Here is a 24,185-nt window from a genome sequence, read left to right as displayed (position 1 = left end):
ATTCGGCTCTCCCATTTGAAACAGTGCTGCTCCTTCCCATTTGTTTGTAATCCCCTTTTGATAGTGATCACTCAATCAAAGATATTTGTGCTACATTTTGTGGCTTTTGGGAGAGAAGGCATTTGGTATATGTTTCCATCTTCTCCATTTGTTCTTTGTGAGAGTGAGAGCTATTGGGTGTATGTGGGCTATTGGGTTTGAGAGTTAAAACTCTATTTGTAATCTCCTTTTGACATTAGTGGAATTTCCTCGCCGTCTCGGAACTGGATGTAGGCTTACGCCGAACCAGTATAAATCCTTGTGCCTTTTTTGTTGGATTATTTGTCTTGTCATATTTTGCCGTATTAGCTTTGGTTTCATATTTGAAGCTTCCGCACAACAAGTGGTATCAGAGCTCTGGGTTTTGACTTGGGGCTTTGTACAAGTATGTCTATGAAACCATCGAATATGTCGGTGAAATATGATATTGAAAAATTCAATGGGAGGAATGATTTTAGCCTTTGGCGGGTTAAGATGCGAGCTGTGCTAGTTCAACAAGGGTTGCTTAAGGCGCTACAGGGTGTGGAAGCCTTGCCACAAGATTGGTCTGCTGAAGAAAAAGAAGACGCTTTGAATCGAGCACATAGTGCAATTATGTTATCACTATCTGATGAAGTTCTTCGTGAGGTGGATAATGAAACTACTGCAGCTGGTTTGTGGCTTAACTTGGAGAGTAGATATATGACCAAATCCCTCACCAATCGTTTGTATTTGAAGCAACGTTTGTACACTCTCCGTATGACTGAAGGTACGCCTATTCAAAATCATCTTGATGAGTTTAATAAGGTTATTATGGATTTGAAAAGTATGGATAATAAAATTGATGATGAGGATCAATCTTTGATTTTGTTGTGTTCTTTACCTCCTTCGTATGCGAATTTTGTCGAAACTTTGTTATATGGGAGAGATTCTATTTGTATGGAGAATGTAAAAGCCGCTTTGAATTCAAGAGAGTTAAAGAACAAAATATTTGGAAATTTGAATGATTCTCATTCGAGGCTTTGATAGCAAGAGGCAGAGATAGGGAATATGGTTCATGTAGTAATAAAGGAAATTTGAGATCGAAGTCTAAGACCAGAAACAACACATGCAACTATTGTCGCAAGGAAGGGCATTGGAAAGTTGATTGCCCAAAACTGAAAGATAATGCTAGTGCGAGTGCGAATGTCGTTGATGACGACTTCGACTTTGTTCTATGATGACAGTTGGCTACACCAGATTTGAAATTTTTTGGATTAAAAAAAAAAAAAAAAAAATCTGGTGTTGTGGGTACTCTTAAATCTCTCCACTACATATGGAGATTTAAGAGTTTGTAAGGATTCCTTGTTATGATTTGAGAAAGTTGCTTAGTAGCCTCTATGTATGTTTGTGTTATGTCAGTTGCTCTTCATCGGTGTTTTTTATTGTTTTGGATATTGGTATGGTTTTGCTTTTTTTTTTGTAAAGTTGAATTCAGTGAGGGCCAATTTGTTGAGTTCTGCAAGTTTGGATAGTGAGGCACCACACTATTTTGGATACACCACATGCACTGCAGAACATTTGTGTGGAACCCTCGTGTAGAAGGCAAGTTATGCTTTCTAACTTTGTTTGGGCTATGGACATTTGGTTGGATTTGTTTGTCACTGCTATTTGGTCTGTTGGTCTCCATCATCTGCAATTAGTTTTCTTGAAGACTCCAGTTGAGGTATGGTTTTGGATCTCCTACTGATTATTTGAATTTGAAATTTTGGTTGTCCTGTTGGTGCTCATGTGATGATGGTAAACTTGAGTGAAAGGCATATTTTCGTATGTGGTATGTGAGACTTTGTTGCCAAATTTGTAATCAGTTTTGACTTGGAGAATGTGCCATGCTATGTGAATGAGTCTATTGGTGCAGTTTAAGACCATGGTGTTTGTGAGCAGGTGGTGTTCATTGTGTGTCCAACTTTGGTATGGTGTACTTGATCTTTTGTTGGTGATATTGAAGAATCTCAGTTCTTCGTTTGAATCACCTTTTGTTTTGATCAAGGCACTTATGGTTTGCAAAATTGGAGAAGATGGTAGAGAAATGGTCTACTTTTGTTGGCTTTGGTACAGTTTGAGTCGATGTGGAAATTGTTATGAGCACTGGTAAGTTTGGGGAATTTGATTTAGTTCCCGTTATCTTTAGTGTGTACTTTGAGTGCTTATGGTGATTGTTGATTCGATTCTCTGTGATGCTTTCGGAACTTGGTCAAGGTGGAGATTGTTGGATTTGTGACCAAGTGGACAACAAGACAATATAACTTTCGGCTATTAAAATATGAAAAAGGTGGACAACACCTTACCTTGTTTTAGGGAAGAAAAAAAGGGAAAAGGTTTTCTTTCTCTTCTACACCCGTGGGTTTTGGTCCTTTATGTTTTGGTGGTTGCCTTTGCAGCCTAATAATAAATAAGAGAAAGAGATAGAAAGCTACGGAGGGTGAGTAGAAAGAGTGGAGCTCATTTTATGTTTTGAGCTGAATACAGAGAGCAAGGAGAGCAGAGGAGAGAGCATTCGGCTCTCCCATTTGAAACAGTGCTGCTCCTTCCCATTTGTTTGTAATCCCCTTTTGATAGTGATCACTCAATCAAAGATATTTGTGCTACATTTTGTGGCTTTTGGGAGAGAAGGAATTTGGTATATGTTTCCATCTTCTCCATTTGTTCTTTGTGAGAGTGAGAGCTATTGGGTGTATGTGGGCTATTGGGTTTGAGAGTTAAAACTCTATTTGTAATCTCCTTTTGACATTAGTGGAATTTCCTCGCCATCTCGGAACTGGATGTAGGCTTACGCCGAACCAGTATAAATCCTTGTGCCTTTTTTGTTGGATTATTTATCTTGTCATATTTTGCCGTATTAGCTTTGGTTTCATATTTGAAGCTTCCGCACAACACTATCAAAATAAATTGCCGGGTAACATCCCAAATTCCCTTGGTCAGTTGACAAAGTTAACATTTTTCGTATTAGGCTCAAATAATTTGTCTGGTATCGTCCCTCCCTCCATTTATAATCTCTCCAGTATAGTTACTTTCGACATACAACAAAATCAAATTCGAGGGTCTATTCCATCAGACTTGCCTAAAAAATTTCCAAATCTTGAAGGCTTTTTGATTTCTTGGAATCAATTTACCGGATCCATTCCTGTGTCAATATCCAACTTGACAAATTTAGTGAACTTTGAAGTTCAAGATAACAAACTCACCGGAAAAGTACCAAATTTACAGAAGCTTGTTAACCTTGAAACCTTCAACATTTACAACAATCAACTCGGAACTGGTACAGATGGTGACTTGAGTTTTGTCTCAGACTTGACCAATGCCACAGAGTTAAAGTGGTTGATTGTATACTTCAACAATTTTGGAGGGACGTTGCCCACATCCATATCCAATCTCTCAACCAAGCTTGAAATCTTTGGGGTTCAAGGAAACAAACTATACGGGAACATCCCAGCTGGGATGGGCAATCTAGTCAACTTGCAATTATTAAGTTTTGGGAAAAACAACTTCTCAGGTTACATCCCTTCTGACATTGGAAAGCTTACAAGACTTAACCAATTGGATTTTGAATCCAACAGGTTATCAGGGAGTGTTCCAACCTCTCTACAAAATTTAACAATGTTAAGCTTGCTTGAACTGCAAGGAAATAATCTTCAAGGCAATATACCTTCAATCTTCGGGAAATTCAACAGTATATTGCATCTGGATCTTTCTCAAAATAACTTCAACGGCACAATACCTCAAGAAGTTATAGGCCTCAACTCCTTATCAATTACTTTGAACTTGTCTGGAAACCAGTGAACAGGTTCTCTTCCAATGGAGGTCGGAAAGTAGAGCAATTTAGGCAAATTAGACTTTTCCAATAACATGTTATCAGGTGAACTTCCTGGTAGTATTGGTTCTTGTGTGAAGTTAGAAGTCCTACAATTGCGAGGTAACTTATTCAATGGATCGATTCCTTCTTCAATGGTTTCATTGAAAGGGATTCAAGATTTGGACCTTTCTCGTAACAATTTGTCAGGTGAAATTCCAAAGTTTTTAGAGGGATTTGCCTTGAATAATTTGAACCTATCTTTTAATGAGTTTTGGGGAGCAGTACCAATTGAAGGTGCTTTTAAGAATGCGAGTTCGACTTCATTTGCTGGAAACGCCAGGCTATGTGGTGGTATTTCTATTCTCCAACTTCCCAAGTGCAACTCCAAAGTGTCCAAGAATGCCAGATTGTCCACTAGCTTGATATTAATATTCTCTTTAGTATCTGGGTTTGCATTTCTTGGAATGGTGATGGTGATTTCTTTTTTATTTGTTTGTTCATCAAGAAAGAAACACAAAGGAACCGCACCAAGCACTTTGGGAAACTCTTTTTTGCAACTGTCCTATGGTACTCTGCTCAAAGCTACTGATGGGTTCTCTCCAACAAATTTGATTGGCGTGGGTGGTTTTGGATCTGTGTACAAAGGACTTCTGGACGATTTTGAAACTCAGCCTGTTGCTGTCAAGGTGTTTAACATGTTACGCCAAGGAGCCTCTAAGAGTTTCATAGCTGAGTGTGAAGCAATGAGAAATATCCGGCACCGAAATCTTGTCAAGGTTATAACTGCATGTTCAAGTGTTGATTATCATGGTAATGATTTCAAGGCTTTGGTGTATGAGTTCATGGAAAACGGGAGCTTAGAGGAGTGGTTGCACCCAACTACCGGGACACCCAAGAATTTGAGTCTTCTTCAAAGGCTCGAAATCGCCATTGATGTTGCAAGTGCATTAGATTATCTTCATAATGACAGTGAGACACCAGTTGTTCATTGTGATCTCAAGCCCAGCAATGTACTTTTGGGGAAAGAATTGACTGGACATGTTTCTGACTTCGGACTCGTAAGATTTCTCCCAAACCTATCCAGTAATTTTCCGGAGAACCAAACAAGTTCCGTTGGAATAAGAGGATCTGTTGGTTATGCTGCTCCAGGTAAATACGTCCACATGTTTCTTTGGTTTTCCTTCTTTTTACTTGGCTTGGTAAACAAATTCAAATAATTACGAGTTTATATATGTTGCTCACTTTGATGTTTGAATTGTAAGTGAGGTTGCAACAAACGGGGACATCTATAGCTTTGGCATTCTTTTGTTAGAGATGTTCACGGCGAAGAGACCCACTGACAATATGTTTAGCGATAATTTCAACCTCCATAATTTTGTGAAGGCGGCTTTGCCCCAGCGAATTACAGAGGTTGCCGATTCACTGCTTCTTCTTCGCGAAGGAGGAAACTCGGGCGCAAGCACTAGTACTGCCACTCCCAGTCAATGCAGCATGACTACCGAAAAAATCCAAGTGTGTTTGAGTTTAATATTTCAAATTGGAATCGCGTGTTCTGCGGAGTCCCCGAGAGACCGAAAGGATATCGACGAAGTTATATCTGAATTGCGATCCATCAGGGTTGTTCTTCTTGGAAAGAAGCTTTTTCCCAACAAGTTCAGCCAACTACGTTTTAAGTCAATTTCTTCCAACAAGTTGAATATGAAGGGTCGCTCATCCAATTTCTAAACATGACAGAAGTTGGATGTGGCTCAATTATTCGTTATTGTTCGCTACCGTACACAACACGGTGTTGTTTAAATTCAGAAAAATCTTTTTCTCTAGTATTCGTTCCTACCAATTCATTATTTGTTATGGATGTGGCTCAATTATTGTTGTAAATTTATGACTAACAAGCGTTGTTCAAACATAAAGATGGAATGGGAAAGAAAAGAAAAACCATCGGAAAGCAAACTAACTATGTTCAAGGGCCACTGAATCACTGATAGTTAGTGGCTATAGCTCAATGTCCATTGATGAGCCACAGACTCCATCTCAAGGATTTGACAGCGTTTATTTGTTTGATATCTTTTGGCGTTCTGATTTTGTAATTAGGAGGAAGATAGTTTGATTTGTTTCTGGTTATGGACTAATTTGACAGAACATGTATCTGGTAGCCATTTTACATGTTATAGAAATAAAACTGCGATTGTGTAATTTGTAGGCATATGATTTGATCAATTAATACAAATTTGACAATACTTCTCTTTCATCCCACAATCTCTACATACCTAAAATTCATGATGGGAGTTTTGGCTGACAAGATTGATTTTGAAATTCCGTACACTCACTTTTTATTGTAAACGTGATTCTTCCCACTGCCTGTTACGATCAAGGTTTTTAACATGTTGCCCCGGGGATCCTGGCCGAATGTGCGGTAATGAGAAATATCAGGCATCTAAATCTTGTCAAGGTTGTAACTGCTTGCACTTGTTCAAGTGTTGATTTTTGGTACTGATTTTAAAGCTTTACTGTACGAGTTCATGGATATTGTTTGTTCAAAGGCATCACCATTGACGTTGCTTGTTCACCGGATTTCTTCATAATATCTGTGATACGCAAATTGTTCATTGTGATCTCAAGCCAAGCAATGTGTTTCTGGCTTTGGACTGGCAAGAGTTCTACCAAACTTGGCTGATAATGTTTTTGGAAATCAAACAAGTTCCATTGGAATAAGAGGAACCGTAGGTTATGCTGCTCCAGGTGTGTTTGGATTCGATATTTAGAATGGGGATCTCGTGTTCTGCTGAATCCCCAAGAGACCGAAAGTATAATAGTGATGTTGTAACCGAATTGCAATCCACAGTGAAGTTTTGTTGAAGCAGTAAATGAAGGTATATGCAAAGTCTCACCAAATAATGTATATAAGATTATCCTGTTAACAACAGCATTTATTTCCTTTATTTTTTTTACATCTTTTGATTTTGCGAAGCACCAATGTTACTTGCATAAAATCGTAATCTGATTGCAATCATCTGTTATTCTTGGTTCTGTTTCTTTTGATAAATTTAGCTGTTGCCACTGGCCAAGATGATGAACTCATTTTTAAGTCCTTTTTTTTGTAACTTTTGATCGTATTTTAGTTTCTCTGAGGCTTGAAATTGGAATCTCTTGTTCTGTTGAATCCCAAGAGACTGAAAAGAAAAAGTGATTTTGTCGGATTATTTGGCATCGTTTGTTAAATTGAGGATTTTTATCATTTTGAATCTTACTTAACTGTTTTTTTTAGAAAGATCAAAATAATTAATAGTGAATAAATATATGAATCACTTTTATTGATTCTAAATATATTTTTTGTCAGATTATAATTCCGCCAGAAACCAAGTCGATGAACCTGAATTCACCTTGTGTTAGTTTGGCCCACATTTCAATTTCATGAAAACAACATTGTGAATGGCTGCCAAAAACTGCATGTTCCATGTCGGCCCTAAGCTTTGTGAATTATTGGAGTTATAGTATGTTGCAATTAAATATTTTTTGTACGATGTAAACATCACCTGGGGACAAAAGGGTGTTATTGTTGCCTATCATTTCACCATGACAAAATAAAACTGTGCTCTTTCTGGCAAATAAGACAACCAAGAGTCGGGGACCTTGACCTACCAGACATCGTCAAATTTGATAAACTGATTGGCTGTCTCTCACTATTTCCTAAAAATAAACAAGCCAAATCACAAATAAGTCCTAAGTTTTATTGGTATTTCCTCTCCTCCACTCCCTAGTTTCTAGTTATCTTTATTGGAAATTCTATCATATATCAATAGTGTTTGGACCGCTAAATCGACGTAAGGTTTTGTGTGGCAGACTAAATCAACGTAAGGTTTTGTGTGGCAGACAACACTTTCAGTCTATGCTTAGGAATTGAAAAATTGACTGCTCATTTTAGTACAATAAAAACCTTTAGGCATTTTGTATACCATAAAAAAAATAAAAAATAAAAAATAAAAAAATAAAGGATTTCTAAGCGGACATTATTTAGTAGGATAAGACTTAGTTATCGTTGTCATTGTTTGATTTAGAAATATAATCACTCAATTAACAGAGTTCAAATCATACTCAAGCGGTTAAAATTACTGACAGATGTTAGTGTGTGAGTGGTTACCTTATAAGTGAATTGGATTGGTCCAGCTCAATAGGGTTTGTTAATTAGTAAGTATGTTATAGCAGTGCTCTGTAACTCTGATTTCTCTGTAACTTTGAGACATTCAATATTCTCGACATACAGAGATTTAATCCTTCTCTCAAATTTATTTATACCAATACAATACCAATTTCTTAACACTTGTAGAGACCCATGGGTACATTCACAAAGAAGAATCACACGTACAATTCGAATTTAGCAACTTATAACACAGTTTATTCTCGCACAATATACTGCCAGCATCTAATTAATTCTTTAAAAAATTATCTTAAGTACGGTAGGGTAGACTGGCTAGTTGATTAATTTAACCATGAACTGAGGCGTATCTGTCGATCAAAGCCAAAGCATTGCTAGTCAATTGTGCAATCTTGACAATCCTGCCCCCCACAATAGTCTTCAACTTCCCATTCATCCCATTTTCCTCAAACCCATCAGAGCAGGTGGTCTCATCCGTCAAAGCCGCACTGACCCAAGTTTGTACATCACTTATCATAAGCTGAAAATCAGAGTTTTTAAAGCTTCCCATCCCAGCTATAGACCTCTTAAGCTCATAAACCGAATCACTTAACTCTTCGACACAGTCCCTCATAGCTTCTACTTCTTTGGGCTCCATTCCATGGCTGTGGGAGAGCTTTGACATCATGGTAGAGGTTGATTTGGCAGAGGCAAGCGTCACGTTAAGGGCTGCGCATGCCATAAGTTTAGGGCTTGTTTGGATTGCACCAGCATGGCTTGAAAGAGAAGTAAGGCAAAGCTTTGGGTAGGTTGTTGCACTGCAAGATGTTTTCATGAATTCATTGTTGGTTTTTTGTGCATCGTTTCTAGCTACTGAGGGTGAAGAGAATATGCAGCAAGTAAAAGAAAGTGTTAAGAGAAAAGATGTGACAAAAGATGATGATGCCATCTCCTTTTTGTGTGAAGAGAGATTAGGGAGGGAATGGTGCCAATTTATAGAACTAATCTTAAAAATAAAATAATAGTGATGATAATAATAAAAATGTACGTGATCATTCTAGCCGTCCAAAAAGGAACATGGTAAAAAAAATTTGGGGCCTGAAGCTAGAAATACTTATGTCTTTCTTTTGAATAGTTATACAGAGACTAAATTCTTTTAAAATTAAATTTATAAACTAAATGATATATCATAAATTATTTAGTTTTTAAATTTAGTTTAAAATTTTGATCTCCCTATCATTTTTCCTTTTATTTTTAAGTTAACAATCGATTTTCTTATCTTCACCAAGAACACACAGTTATAAAAACAGGACATGGTTAAACAAAATTGTGGCTTTAATAAAATTTTACCCGAGTAAAACTACATGGGAAAAAATCGGGTGCAGAAAAAACAGTTAACCCTTGCCAACTCAATTATAATAATAGGGAATTGACCTTCCAAAATTTTCATTTTGCACTCTAAACTTTTCATATTTAAAAATAACAAATACACTTGTAAGAAGTGTAAAATAAGATTTGAAAAAAAAGAAAAAAGAATACCAGTTCCCTAATATTATCATCGGATATACAACTTACGAGCCAAGGTACGTGGTCCGACGTTTTCCAATAAGAAAATCCTATTACAACTCTCTCTCTCTCTCTCTCTCTCTCTCTCTCTCTCTCTCTCTTCCATTTCCAAAAATCATTCAAAACATCCATTTTAATGGTTTCATCATCCTTTGCAATTGTTCTTTAATGTTATGTAGCATTAAGTAGTACCGAAAAATGAATAGATGAGATAAAAAAAATGATCTAATAGTTGTAAAAATTTGCTAATGGCTAAAACACCCTTAATACTAAGTACTACGTAGCATTAAAATCACACATTATTCTTTAACCAAACAGCATCTAAAACTTTATTGAATTATTGAAAAATTAAGCTTTTTTATATACAGTTTCAAGACCAACTTCTCAATATATACTATTATGCTTGGTTGCTTACAGAACCACACGTACATTTACCCAAAAAGAGAGCTACACTTGCAATTCTAGTGTACGTAGCAAATTTAGAACACAGTTTCTTATTAAACAATATAATATTGCATGCACCTAATTCTTCAAAAATTATCTTAAGTAGAGCCGTTGATATGTTTAACCATGAACTGAGGCATATCTATTGACCAAAGCCAAAGAATTGCTAGTCAATTGTGCGATGTTCACAATTCTGCCCCTCACGACAGTCTTCAAATTGCCATTCATCAAATTTCCACCAAACCCATCAGAGCAAGTGGTCTCATCTGTCAAAGCAGCACTAACCCAAGTTTGCACATCACTTATCATGAGCTGAAAATCCGAGCTCCTGAAGTTGCCCATCTCAGCTATGGACCTTTGAATCGCATCAACCGAATCACTTAACTCTTCGACGCAGTCCCTCATGGCTCCGACTTCTCTAGGCTTCATGCCATGGCTTTGGGAGAGTTTCAACATCATGATAGAGGTTGATTTGGCGGAGGCAAGCGTCACGGTGAGGGCTTCGCTGGCCATAAGTTTCGGGCTTGTTTGGATTGCATTGGCATGGCTTGAGAGGGAAGTAAGGCAAAGTTTTCGGTAGATTGTTGCACTGCAAGATGTTTTCAAGAATTCATTATTGGTTTTTTGTGCAAGGTCTCTAGCTGCTGAGGTTGAAGAGAATATGTCGCAACTAATGAAAAATGCTATGAGAAAAGATGTGACAAAATGGCTAGAAGATAAGGATGCCATCTCTTTTGTGTCTTTGAATTCTAGAGGCAGTGGAGTAATAGTGAAGAGAGTAGGAAGGGAATAACACTAATTTATAGAACCATTTTGAAAATAAAAAAATTTGAAATAATAATGATAATAATAATAAAAATTCAAATGGATAATTTTAGCAGTCCAAAAAGGCACACGAAAACATAATTTTTGGGGCCCAAAAGCTGGAGACACATCTGTTTGCAAGATGGGTTTTTTGGTTTCTTCCTCGTCCACCTGCTGCAATTTGGTCAATTTGGGTCTAAACTCGAAAGCAATGTGAAACAAAAGAGCCTTACTCGGACTTATCTAAATCATTGTAAATTTGTAATCTATCGATCCCAACTTGATTGGCAAGTGAAGACATTCAACTTATGCGTAATTTGCATCTGTCTTTCAGTCGACATGTATTCAAATTATACAATTAAATCTCTCCTTTAATTTAACGTGGCACTTCCAAAAGGAATTTAATGCATGGAAGGGCCCATATGGATAATGAAAGCAGCTGAAGATTTTTATGATAGAGTAGAGGATAGGATGCGGTGACACATGTTTTTTAATACATCAGTCATAGATTATTATTTCAAAAAATTAGACGAATCTAAAACCATTAAGACATGCATCTGTAGTTTACAAAATAGAAGAATACGGTTCTATGTACAAATAAACACTAAGTTTAATCCAACGGTCATATGGTTTTAGATTTGAGTGATTTTTGGTAAACATAATCATTGAGGAAAGACCTAAAAGATAGACTGTTCGGATCATTAATAACTTAATACATTAAGAAATGTGCCTACGAAAATATATGTCAAAAGCTCGTGTTCCCAAATTCTAATTCTATTTATAAATATCACAAATGTCGTAACTTAGCTGTGGCTAGCCTTGATTTAATGTTGTAACTTTGTTGTGACTTAGGTGCATTGTAAGTCGCTTTCTATACTGTTTGTAAAAGAATTAAAAACACAGTTTTACCTAATTTTCATGGTTTTAAGATCATGATGCAGCACACGTCATAGTGCAACCCACTAACAGCTTATAGCTTCTTTTTAATTATATTTAGATTTCGAGTCTTACATTTATGCTTTGCATAGTTATCGTATTTTGTTTAATTCAACTATTATTATAATAATCCAATGATTTATGTGCATGAATATCATACCTTTCTCAAAACAAAACAAAAAATACTTAATTATAGTTAATGTGTCATGTGATAAATTGTTGTTTTATTATAATAGTGGAGATTTAACGAAATGCTAATAAATGCGCAAAACCTAAATATAACCCACTTGGAATCCATTTTATGTATATATTTTTTTTTGTGTGAAGGGGATATTATAGTTAGGGAGTTTTAACAAAACACTCTTAATACTGTTCACTTTTAACGAAAAATCACATTTATACATTTCACTAGTACTATTCACTATACCTTTAAAAATGGTTTTATTTTTTTATATTAAAAGTGAAGTTTTTTTGAACTTTTCGTTAGTTTTCCTTTGTATTTAACCTCACCAGTTACAAGTGAATTTTGGTAAACAATATTTAACAAAAAGGTGCAGCATCACCACCAAACATGAGATATTTTTCCCCAATACACCAAGTGTAATAATGCAATTAGTTAAAAACTTGAACAAAAAAAATTACAACCAATTATATTACGGCACTTGGTGTACATGCCGTATTCCAGCACGTTGAAAAACTTTTCCCAAAACATATAAGGGAATTGTTATTAGCACTCCAAAAATCTCATTTGGCACTTCAAACTTTCCATAATTAGAAAGAAAAATACATTTGTGAGGAGAGTAAAATAAGATTTTTAGAGTGATAATAACAATTCCCAACATATAATTGAGTAGACTCTTGTACCCATAATAGCAAACTTAATAAAAGGTGGAATGGATCTTCTCCAGATCCCTTTCCATCAAATCCACCTAGTTCGGGATTCGGACATTTAGATTTTGATCAAATGGCTGCAGTTATTATAATTTTTAAAAGGGCTCCTGACCCGGATTCCGGACCAAGTGAATTTGATGAAAAAGGATCCGGATCCCTTTCCATAATAGGTGATCTTATTCCAAAGCAAATTTAGAATAGGCAAAGTTCTTGAAAAAATTGATCATGCACATTCAACGAGGGAAATAAAGAAAGATACGTACAGGTCATTCATTTGTATTCTTAGTTGTGCCTAAGTTTACTGAAAAACAAAAGTGACTCCAACTTCTGATCCATATGAAAAAACATCCTGATGAGAAGGATATCATTTCGATCAGGCTTTAACAATAGTCAAAATATAGAAAATCATAAAAAAGCATAGCATTACAAAAATAAGACTTTAAAATATAAATTCATTTAATTATCTCAATATAAGACACATGCATTGTGGAAACTTAATTGTATGGTAATACTAATCCACACGAAAATCATGGTGTTGTAAAGTGGGAATGTTAATTAATTTTTGTGCCCTCTTTCAAAATGGCCCAAGAAACAACACTCACTGGAAATTTTCTCAAGACCATATTTTTCCAAGGCAGAAAAGCTAAAATCGTGAAAAAGAGGAGGGTAAACTTGATATTTAAAAAGTTGCCAGGGACCTCTACGTCAAGAAGTTTATGTTTATTTTTGGCTGCATAAACTTCTTATCCTTCTTTTTGGTACAATTGAGGAAATCGAACCATGAATTTATCCTAATCTTAACGAGAAATCTAATAATTAACGATGATCATTACATTAATGAAAAAAAAAAAACACAAATCCTTGCTTCTTCCATAAATCATGTGATTGAGAAGTTAACATTAACAGGTAGACTTGATCAGTTGCTTTGCTCATTGATCGAGGTGGATGCTTCATAATCCAATTTTAATTGATCAGTTGCTTATGCTGATGAGCGACCGCATCCACAAGCACCTCCACACCAACCGCCCGTCGTCCCGCAGCGTTTCGCGCTACTCTACAATGCATTGCATGCAGACTCCATGTGCCATGCGCGCACGTTCTTCTTTTAGGGTTTTGACTTTGCTCCTTATATACGGTCCTGTATGATGCGTACGTGTCCACATGTGAATCTTGTGATACATCGCATACAGCAACCTTCAACCTCACGCGAGCGGCGGCAAGTGAAGATTAATGAAGAGCCGGCTGCCTGCCTCTAGAAACGGAATCGTCCTTTTAGTTGCGGAAAAGGATCCTGGCCGGATCTTTTTGTTAGGAATCCCAGGATCGTGGTCGTTCATTGTAATTCGTGCAGTTATAAATTATTTGAAATTTAAAATTTAAAATTAAATATAAATAGTACCTAACGAAAATTGACCGCACGATGTACGATAAACGGTCACGATCACGGAATTCCCAGGATTCCCAGAAAAAGGATCAGGATCCTTTTCCTTTAGTAGCAAATGCAAATTATATTCCTTTCAATAAAAAATTAACTCCCCTCAAAACATATGTCCACCCTCAGCATTTTCTTTCTTAGCTTATTTGGCACGTTGCTATACGTTCCATTGAGGTATTGATTGGTCTTGGTTTGACATGATTCATGATGAGTTTGTAATTGTGAATTCTTGTGATGTTTTTTTTTGCATGTGTGACCTCTTGATTATATTCAACATGTTTTTATTATGTACATTTTTTATAATTTCTAATAAATTTTATATTACCTCAAAAATAAAATTCATGTAGAACACTAATATAAGGCTCAGCGTATTTGTCAACGATAGATTTTGTTAGATTATATGTTAGATTAGCCACCAACGGGGTTTAAACACACGTCATCATGCAAGGGCTCGACACCTTTCCACCACTGTGGTAAAGGGCCACTTGCAAATGCGCTTTTAAATTACCAAACATGTCTCTGTAGGAGTTTTGAGTAGAAATCTCATTCTATCTCATTATCCCACATTGGTCACATTTCTCACTTTATAACACTTTGTCCCTCTTACCAAATTGATTAGAAAGATGGATCATGGAAAGCAAGATTGGGTTGGTTTTGAGTGTGATAATTAATATATAATTTATTAATTTCATATTTTAATTATATATTTTTTATATCAACAGACTCATCTTTTTGGATGAACTTTGAAGATGACGAAATAACACCAAGAGTTACATACCCCTCTGGGCAGATGCCTCCCAGAAATGCATCCCAAATTTATACTTGTTGCAAATAGGCATATATACATTATATATACATTCATTTGCATTGCATTTTAGTACACAGAAAACTACATCTTTCCCTCTAAAAAACCAAAACCTTCTTACTAAGAGAACCACAATTATATTCGCCAGAAGTCAATTTTCTGGTGCTGAGATATTGACTTAGATCGTTAAATCCTAGTGAAGCAAACGTTTATTGAACTACAAGCACATATTTGTCACAACCCGGCCCGGCCCCCACCACAACCCGGGCTCGACTCCACCGTAGCACGATATTGTCCGTTTTGAGCCCCGACCACACCCTCACAGTTTTGTTTCTGGGAACTCACATGAGAATTTCCCAGTGGGTCACCCATCCTGGGATTGCTCTCTCGCAAACTCGCTTAACTTCGGAGTTCCTACGGAACCCGAAGCTAGTGAGCTCCCAAAAAGCATCGGGTTAGGTAGAGATGGGAATATACATATAAGGCTTACAAGATCCATTCCCCTGGGCGATGTGGGATGTTACAATCCACCCCTCTTAGGGGCCCGACGTCCTCGTCGGCACACTTCCGACTAGGGATTGGCTCTGATACCAAATTGTCGGCCCGAGCCCCCACCACAACCCGAGCTCGACTCCACTATAGCACGATATTGTCGGCTTTAGGCCCCGACCACGCCCTCACGGTTTTATTTCTGGGAACTCACACGAGAACTTCTTAGTGGGTCACCCATCCTAGGATTGCTCTCTTGCAAACTCGCTTAACTTCGGAGTTCCTACGAAACCCGAAGCCAGTGAGCTCCCAAAAGGCCTCATGCTATGTAGAGATGAGAATATACATATAAGGCTTACAGGATCCACTTCCCTGGGCGATGTGGGGTGTTACAATCCACCCCCCTTGGGGGCCTGACGTCCTCGTCGACACACTTCCGGGCAGGGATTGGCTCTAATACCAAATTGTCACATCCCAGCTCGGGCCCCTACCACAACCCGGGCTCGACTCCATCGTAGCATGATATTGTCCGCTTTGGGCCCCGACCACGCCCTCATGGTTTTGTTTCTGGGAACTCACACGAGAACTTCCTAGTGGGTCACCCATCCTGGGATTGCTCTCGCACAAACTCGCTTAAGTTCAGAGTTCCTATGGTTACCGAAGTCAGTGAGTTCCCAAAAGGCCTCGTGCTCGGTAGAGATGGGAATATTCATATAAGGCTTACAGGATCCACTCTCCTGGGCGATGTGGGATGTTACATATTAGAAAAGAAATTCCATTTCAAAGACATTGTTGTACGCAAGCCTCGATCATCATTTTTATCTGTTTAACATTAATTTTGTTTTGTTCATACTCTCTCAATATACTTAGTTGCAATTATTGTTTATTAGCATATTCAAATTTATTTCTATACATATATATATATTATCATTGATTGATTGTTTATTATTATCCAACCGTCTCTAACCATGATTGAAAAAAATAGATAAACTACAAATGTTTCTGGATCCAAAAGCATACTGAAAGTGTTTTTGTAAAAGAATGACATCCTATGTTGCTCTTTCATGAAGCTATTACCTTCTTATAAACAAATTGATGTGTTTTCCTCATTATTATTGTTTATATGTTTTTCACTATATTATCAGCTCTTTATATTCTACTTTTTTTAAGGGTAAAGTACAAAAAACTACCTCAACTATTGGGGTCATGACAGTTTCATACCTCATCTTTTAAAATTGACAATGTCATATCTCCGTCAAATTTTCTGTTAGTTTTTCTGTTAAATGCTGACGTGGCAAGAGACGGGGACCACTTTCTATTAAAAAATTAACAAAATATTATTAAAAACTAAAAAAAAAAATTTAATATTTTTTAAATATTAAAATAATAAATAAAATTAAAATTTAAAAAAAAAAAAAAAAAAAAAAAAGGGTAAAGTACAAAAAACTACCTCAACTATTGGAGTCACGACAGTTTCATACCTCATCTTTTAAAATTGACAATGTCATACCGCATCTTACGAATTTGTGATAATGTTATACCTCTGTCAATTTTTATGTTAATTTTTCTGTTAAGTGCTGACGTGGCTTGATTCGGGACCTACTTTCTATTAAAAAATTATTAAACACTAAAAAACAATTATTTAATATTTTTTAAATATTAAAATAATAATAAAAAGCAGAAAAAAAAAAAAAAAAAAAAAAAGGAGAAGGAGAAGAAGAAGAAGAAGAAGAAGGAGAAGGAGAGGAAAAAAAGGAGGAAGGAAATTTTTTTTTTTTAAAACCATCAACTCCCCTGCGGAAGAAGAGGAAGAGGAAGAAGAAGAAGGGAAAAAAAAAATTTGAAAACCCATCAAAAAAGATGGGATCTGGGTTCTTTTTTTTTTTTTTTTTTTTTTTTTTTGGGTTGCAGGAGGGAGAAGAGTGTGGGTGTGAGGAAATTGAGTGTGGGTGTGGGAGGAAGACAAATTGGATTTTTGTTTTTTTTTTTTTGTTGGGATTTGCAGGCGGGGGAAGAAGATGAAGATGGAGAGAGGAGAGAGGAGGGAGAAGGGAAGAGGGGATGGATGAAATGAGGGTTTTTTTTTCTTCTGCTTTTTATTATTATTTTAATATTTAAAAAATATTAAATAATTGTTTTTTAGTGTTTAATAATTTTTTAATAGAAAGTAGGTCCCGAATCAAGCCACGTCAGCACTTAACAGAAAAATTAACATAAAAATTGACGGAGGTATGACATTGTCACAAATTCGTAAGATGCGGTATGACATTGTCAATTTTAAAAGATGAGGTATGAAACTGTCGTAACTCCAATAGTTGAGGTAGTTTTTTGTACTTTACCCCTTTTTTTTTTAATTTTACTTTTATTTATTATTTTAATATTTAAAAAATATTAAATATTTTTTTTAGTTTTTAATAATATTTTGTTAATTTTTTAATAGAAAGTGGTCTGCGTCTCTTGCCACGTCAGCATTTAACAGAAAAACTAACAGAAAATTTGACGGAGGTATGACATTGTCACAAATTCGTAAGATGCGGTATGACATTGTCAATTTTAAAAGATGAGGTATGAAACTGTCGTGATCCCCATAGTTAAGGTAATTTTTTGTATTTTATCTTTTTTTTAATCTGCTGGGTCTAGCGCACGAACTAGAATGTACCCTCAAGCTAGCGAATGAGCATGTCCCATGATCCCATCTCATCGATTGCTTGTATTTTATTAAAAAAAAAAAAATAGGGGCCATAGTTTGGATTTTTAAGATGGCTAGCCTGGACTTCATTTATTTTTATTTTTATTTTCAAGAAGCTTGGAGTTTCGAAGTCACCTGAGAGGTGCCTATAAGTTGGTATTGGCATCCTATCACACACAGACACACACAAACCCATCAATCCAAGACAACAAAAATGGGTGCTCAAATTTTCAAAACCCCAACTTCAAATTCACACCATGCTCTCACATTTCTTCTCCCAGCTGTTCTCTTATTGATCACCATCACAAACATGCAAACAACTGTGGCAACCTCCTCTTCCTCTCAAACCTACAAAACCTACGTCAAAACCGCCTGCAATTCAACCACATACCCACTCATTTGCTACAAATCCCTCTCCTCGTACGCTTCCAAAATCAAATCCAACCCTCGAAAGCTTTGTATCTATGCCCTCTCTGTGACCCTAACAGCTTCGAAAAATGCCTCTTCCGTAGTGTCAAAGCAGTCTAAGAAGGCAGGACTAACCCCAACGGAGAAAGGGGTCATCAACGATTGCTTAGAAAATATTAAGGAATCCATCGACGAGCTCAAAGATTCATTGACTTCAATGAAGAATTTGGGGGTCACGGGTGGGGACGTGCAAGATGATATAAAGACTTGGGTCAGTGCTGTCCTCACAGACGACGCTACGTGCACTGATGAATTCGATGATATGAAGGTAAGCACGGCGATTAAGACCGCCATCAAGAACAGCATTGTGACTGCTGCTAGGTTAGCTAGCAATGCTCTGTCGCTCATCGACAAACTCAGCTAGTAGTGCAGTTAGTTAACGCACCCTTGTAATTCCTCGACTGTATCTATTTTCTTTTTGATATTGAACTTTAAATTGCTGGTACGTAGTTTATAGATTTTTACAATTTATGTTGTGGTTGTTTATGTAATTAAAAGTTGTTTGAAATGATTTTTCTGTAATTTGCTGGAAAAGTGATGTCTGTTGTACTTTTTTCTTTTTTTTTTTAATTTTTTTTTATCAAACTATTGTACTATTATTTGAGGAATTTGATTTTTGAGCAACAAATAAGCTAAGCTGCACGTTGAAGATCCAATCTCATGATCCGTAATAATTCTCGATCGATAAAACTTTTAGCTGTCTTATACAATTTTTATCCGGTATATACGAACTTCCGATGTGTGTTCCCAGAAAAAAGAAACAGAATGAACTGATTTAATTAACTGGTATTTCGAACAGACATGAATACATCATTTATAGGATAACTTCCGTCTTGAACGTTATTTGACGTTTTTATATGGTATCCGCAATTTTCCCATTCCAATTCCCATGTGAGTTTCACAATGATGAATGAATGAAGATTCCAAGCATGCATGGTTAATGCTTTATTATGATTTAAGGAAAAGATTTTCACACATCTTTTTTATTTTTCATGAACATTCTTGTTTATTTCTAACCTTTGAACGAAGAAAGCAAAGAAAAATTAAAAGACATAAATAAACAGAATTGTACATGAGCAGAACAAGGGGACAAAACTCATTTCCCTATTTCAAATATGAATTTGCCGTGCGTGCCAGTTGTTACAATGAACGGATGGTTATTACCCAATTCAAACTTCCTAATGTACAAATAGGGATGCTTTAATATAAACGCCTCGTTTTTAAATGTCATAGACTAAACATCTATTCCTTTTACAAATTTGATTAAACATTTTCCTTACAATTTTGATACTTTTAATTTTATTTCATTAGAAGAAACAAAAACCATCTTCCAAAAAATAAAGGTCACTAGAGATATATGGTCTTGGTCGATGGTCTTCTTAAAAGAAACAAAAACCAAGCTTGGAAGTTACAACTAATGTTAAATTTATTATAAGAAGTAGATGGTTCGAAAGCATTACAATAATTCACTGAGGAGGGAGTTTCCAACCCAAGATGTATCGGTGAAAACTCAACACCCTATTCACTTAGATATTGACCCAAATGATACATCCAACATTATGTTAGAAAGTATATTAAATGGCTAATTTTGTTACATTATAGGAAATTGAACCATCTTCCATTCCTATTCTAATTCTAAACTCTCTCAAAGTGTGACTCTCTATGCACTCTCTGTCACCTCACACTTTAATGTCTATTCCCGTACGAACATATAAAACATTGTGCAAAAAACATAAAAACATAAGGTGGCAGAGAGTCCATAAAAAGTCATACTTTTAAAAAAATCTTCCCAACATTTCTCTTCTAAACATTACCTTACGCTCGCTTCATTATTTCCTTACATGGGGTAACTTTAAAACCTTAATCAGTGAGTCAGCACTCTTTATTTGCAGTCAAATTTAGTGGTCCAGAATAAAAAAATGGACATACACATATATAGATCGATTGAGAACATGATAAAATTAAGGAGCTTCTAGAGCATCTTGAATCATGACCTAACAAGCTCTTATCTAAATTGAAATTTGAATAAACAGCACTAAAACTCAACTCTAACCATTGACTAAGTACTATCTCGCAAACTATCAAGCCCCCCTCATCGTGAAATTTGCTGCAAATATTAGTTCACTCATTCCACACCACCTTCCCAAACTTGGCGTTTCTCATTAACAAGAAGAACATGAGTTAAACAAAATGTTCCTTTATTAGAACAATATATTCCTCTCTGTATTCATATTTAAATCTCGCTCTTCACATTAACTGAAATAAAGTTAGAATATGAAAGAGAATATACAAAAAAAAAAATTTCAAATCAAATATTAAGAAGGGAAAAAATGGTGGCCACAATCATGATTGATGGCATTAATATATAATGCATGTAGTTTAATATCTTAATAGATATGATGTTGGGTTCTATTTATGCGTCCCATATTTAAATACATGCTAAGAAGTACTGACAGTCCATTGTCCACTAGTTATCTCCTCTTTCACGTGGTCTTCAACCTTGACTCTTGTTCACAATCAAAGGCCAACGAGAATCCTCGGCAGTCGGCTGTCGCCAATCGTCGCTCTCACTTGCCAGCGTTCTTACGTTCCCACTCACGTGCTCACCGCCACAGGCGAGTCCCCACAACCAATCCCCCCTCTTCCTCTCTCTCTCTGTCTGCTCCCTCCCTTTAACATTTTCACACTTATCCTATTTAATTTCTTTTCCTGCTCACTCTCTACTCGATCCTCATTCAATTATTGTTTTACATCACGACATAACGTACTCATGAGTTGGAAATAATTGTGTAGCCAATGCTCGACTTAATTGTAGTTTTTACCAAAACAAAAGAAGAATATTGCATGTTTGGGAACATAGTCTATGTGTTAAAAAATTATTGAATGTTAATATTTGTTGATATTATACTTCGTCTTCTATTCATATTATAACAAATTGAACTGATTATACCGTATTGTATTTCAGTTTTTATCCCCCTCAATCAAGGATCTCATTTGTCAATTAAAAAAGGTAAAACGATTAAATCCAAATTACTCCTTTAATCAAGGATCTCATTACTAAGTTAAGCTCCAAAACAGGTTTAATTAAGTTCCAAAAGATAAAGATTTACCAATTACCAAAAAACAGCCAACATAGCTTCACATATGGGAGATTCAGAATACTTGAGCATATACTATATGCCTCATATCTATATAACATACTGAACATACCAACTATACATCGAAACCAAACAACATCATCAAAACAGTTCTCAGAAAACCAAACCAAAAACAAAATAAGCAAAAACTCAGCAGCTCATCAGTGCTTGCCCGCAAACCGGTTGCACAAGGAGAGTGCATTACTAGTGCACTGAGCAACATTAAGCACCTGAGCTCTAACGGCCGACTTGATCTTTCCGTTCAATGTCTTCCCGGAGAACCCATCAAGACACGTGTTATCATCAGTCAAAGCAGCACTGACCCAAGTCTCCACGTTACTCATGTGCCACAAGAAATCCTGACCCTTGGATTTCCCCATGTTCTTCAGCTCCTGTACGGAATTGCTCAGCCTATCCACGGTGTCCCCTATCTCCTCCATGCAGTCCTTGATGGCTCCGTACTCCCTGGATTTTAGTCCCTTAAACTTGGCCAACCTGGTCACGAATGTTTTGGCGCTCTGTGCTTTTGTTAGGCTGACGGACAAGGCGGCCTGGGCCAGCCGGCGGGGGTTTTGTTTGATTGAACTGGCGTAGGAAGAGAGGGATTTGACGCAGACTTCTGGGTAGGTGGTTGCGCTGCATGAGTCGCTGATGAAGTTCGTAGGAGTTGTGGTGGATGAAGATTTGGCTGTGGAAACAAAGTAGACAATGGGGAGAAGAAGCAAGATAATTGAGGCTTTAGCCATTGAAGAAAGTTGGAGTTGGAGTGGGACTGGATATGGGAAAGGTTGAGATCTGTGAATGGGTGATGACTCAGATGAGTGTGAGGGGATGCGTACTTATAGAGATATGATTTCCGCACGGTATCTTTCTTTGGTGTATAGGAACGTGAAAGGGCAAAGATAAATGTGTAGATAAATGGCTTATGATTTTATATGTATCTTTGCCAATTTCATAGAAATTTAGGCACATGATCCCAGTCTGTAATTTTCAACCTCATATAAGTACCTAATGTTTTGTCCACCGACGTGACACAGTTTCTACTTTTATACAGGTTAGTGCTATTCACATACTAATTTTTACTTCTCACATATATTTATCAATTTTTGATAGTCAGATCAATGAATTGAAGAATATCACTGACAAAAAATTTACAAAGATATGTAAGAGATAAAAATAGCTGTATGAATAACACTTTCCCAGTACAATTCCAACAAGGTTTGCTAGTTAAGTGGGATCCACATATTACTTGGGAGGTATTGACACACAATCCAGCACATCATAACAGTTTTCTGTTTGCTTAGTGTAACTAATTGTTGTCTTAGTATAATTAGTTATACTTGATTAGGTGCTAATTATGATTAGCAGGTGTGTGTATATATATACATACACACACAGTTGTAAAGACTCATTTATTCAATGAAACATAATCTTTCATAAATCTCATATGGTATCAAATTTGTCACTCTCAGGATCATGAAGCCATTGACTGCTTTGAACACATGAATCATGCGTTTGCTGGGAAAATTCCACCAGCTAAATTAGCAGCAATGTGTGCTCATACCACTGCTAAATCTACCTCTCCTACCTGGATTTTGGACTCTGGAGCTACCTCGCATATCACGAATGATATCTCTACTATTCATTCTCCTATGCCTTATCATGGTGAAGACAAGGTTTATATCGGTGATGGTCAAGGTATGCCCATTCACCACACTGGTACTTTTGTTCTTAAAACTCCAACTGCAACATTTAAGTTGAACAATGTTCTCCATGTCCCTCATATGAAGTTTAATCTCCTCTCTACATATCAAATTTTAAAGGATAATTATTGTCAATTACTCCTTGATTCTGATGGTTCTACAATCAAGGACTGTTCTACAGGGAAGATGCTTTTTCAAGGGCTAGTTAGCTCTGGCTTTTATCATGTGCAAGGTACTTCACCTGCTTATGTTTGTGCTCCAGATTCTACATCATCCTATACTAATATTAGTACTTCAGCTTCCTTACAACTTTGGCATAAGAGGCTTAGACATTCTTCTTCTGCAATCTTCCGAAAGATATTAAGTGGAAATAAGCTTGCTTACACTGGAAAACAATCTGTATCTTTCTTTTGTCAAGATTGTGCAATTGGTAAAAATCATAAGTTGCCATTTTTTGTAAGCACTAGTAGTACTAATCACAGTTTAGAACTTGTTCACTATGATGTTTCAGGCCCTGCTCCTATCTCCTCTGTTAGTGGATATAAATTCTATGTTTTGTTTGTCGATGAGTTTACCAAATATAGTTGGCTATTTCCTTTGAAGTTCAAATCTGAGGTCTTCTCCATATTTGTGCATTTCAAATCATATGTTGAGAATTTGACTGGAAACAAAATCAAGACTCTACGATATGATTCAGGGGTTTAGTTCATTTCTTCTCCAACATGGTATTTTGCATCAATTCAGTTGCCTTCACACCCTAGAGCAAAATGGGTGTGTTGAGAGGAAACATAGGCATTTAATTGAGACCACTCGAACAATGCTTGCTGTTTACAAAG

The 24,185-nt window shown here is 36.4% G+C and overlaps 6 protein-coding genes across 6 annotated transcripts; 3 read left to right on the top strand and 3 right to left on the bottom strand.

Moving 5' to 3' along the window:
• The first annotated feature begins 447 nt into the window (after nt 1-447).
• Nucleotides 448-3,837, top strand: LOC125468680 (receptor kinase-like protein Xa21). Its single transcript, XM_048564877.1, has 2 exons — nt 448-787; nt 3,008-3,837. The coding sequence occupies exons 1-2, from the start codon at nt 448-450 to the stop codon at nt 3,835-3,837; spliced, it is 1,170 nt and encodes a 389-aa protein (XP_048420834.1).
• Nucleotides 3,838-3,902: 65 nt separating this feature from the next.
• Nucleotides 3,903-5,575, top strand: LOC103961998 (probable LRR receptor-like serine/threonine-protein kinase At3g47570). The gene is made up of 2 exons (XM_048564876.1): nt 3,903-4,999; nt 5,163-5,575. Exons 1-2 carry the CDS (start codon nt 3,904-3,906, stop codon nt 5,573-5,575), a joined length of 1,509 nt encoding a protein of 502 aa, XP_048420833.1. The 5' UTR covers nt 3,903.
• A 2,547-nt stretch (nt 5,576-8,122) lies between these two features.
• On the bottom strand, nt 8,123-8,966 carry LOC103961966 (21 kDa protein-like). The gene has a single exon (XM_009374620.3). It carries the CDS (start codon nt 8,929-8,931, stop codon nt 8,332-8,334), a length of 600 nt encoding a protein of 199 aa, XP_009372895.1. The 5' UTR covers nt 8,932-8,966; the 3' UTR covers nt 8,123-8,331.
• Nucleotides 8,967-9,850: 884 nt separating this feature from the next.
• On the bottom strand, nt 9,851-10,769 carry LOC103961967 (21 kDa protein-like). Its single transcript, XM_009374621.3, has one exon. The coding sequence runs from the start codon at nt 10,719-10,721 to the stop codon at nt 10,113-10,115; it is 609 nt and encodes a 202-aa protein (XP_009372896.1). The 5' UTR covers nt 10,722-10,769; the 3' UTR covers nt 9,851-10,112.
• A 7,463-nt stretch (nt 10,770-18,232) lies between these two features.
• Nucleotides 18,233-19,117, top strand: LOC103961999 (pectinesterase inhibitor 4-like). The gene has a single exon (XM_009374657.2). It carries the CDS (start codon nt 18,256-18,258, stop codon nt 18,871-18,873), a length of 618 nt encoding a protein of 205 aa, XP_009372932.1. The 5' UTR covers nt 18,233-18,255; the 3' UTR covers nt 18,874-19,117.
• A 2,476-nt stretch (nt 19,118-21,593) lies between these two features.
• LOC103959840 (21 kDa protein) lies at nt 21,594-22,486 on the bottom strand. Its single transcript, XM_009372209.3, has one exon. It carries the CDS (start codon nt 22,390-22,392, stop codon nt 21,808-21,810), a length of 585 nt encoding a protein of 194 aa, XP_009370484.2. The 5' UTR covers nt 22,393-22,486; the 3' UTR covers nt 21,594-21,807.
• Between the last annotated feature and the right edge of the window lie 1,699 nt (nt 22,487-24,185).

This window comes from the organism of the source record quoted next, unplaced genomic scaffold (genome assembly GCF_019419815.1).
Source record: "Pyrus x bretschneideri cultivar Hongxiangsu unplaced genomic scaffold, Pyrus_bretschneideri_v1 Contig4, whole genome shotgun sequence".
In the NCBI taxonomy this organism is placed as follows: Eukaryota; Viridiplantae; Streptophyta; class Magnoliopsida; order Rosales; family Rosaceae; genus Pyrus; species Pyrus x bretschneideri.
This window is presented reverse-complemented; position numbering and strand designations above follow the sequence as displayed.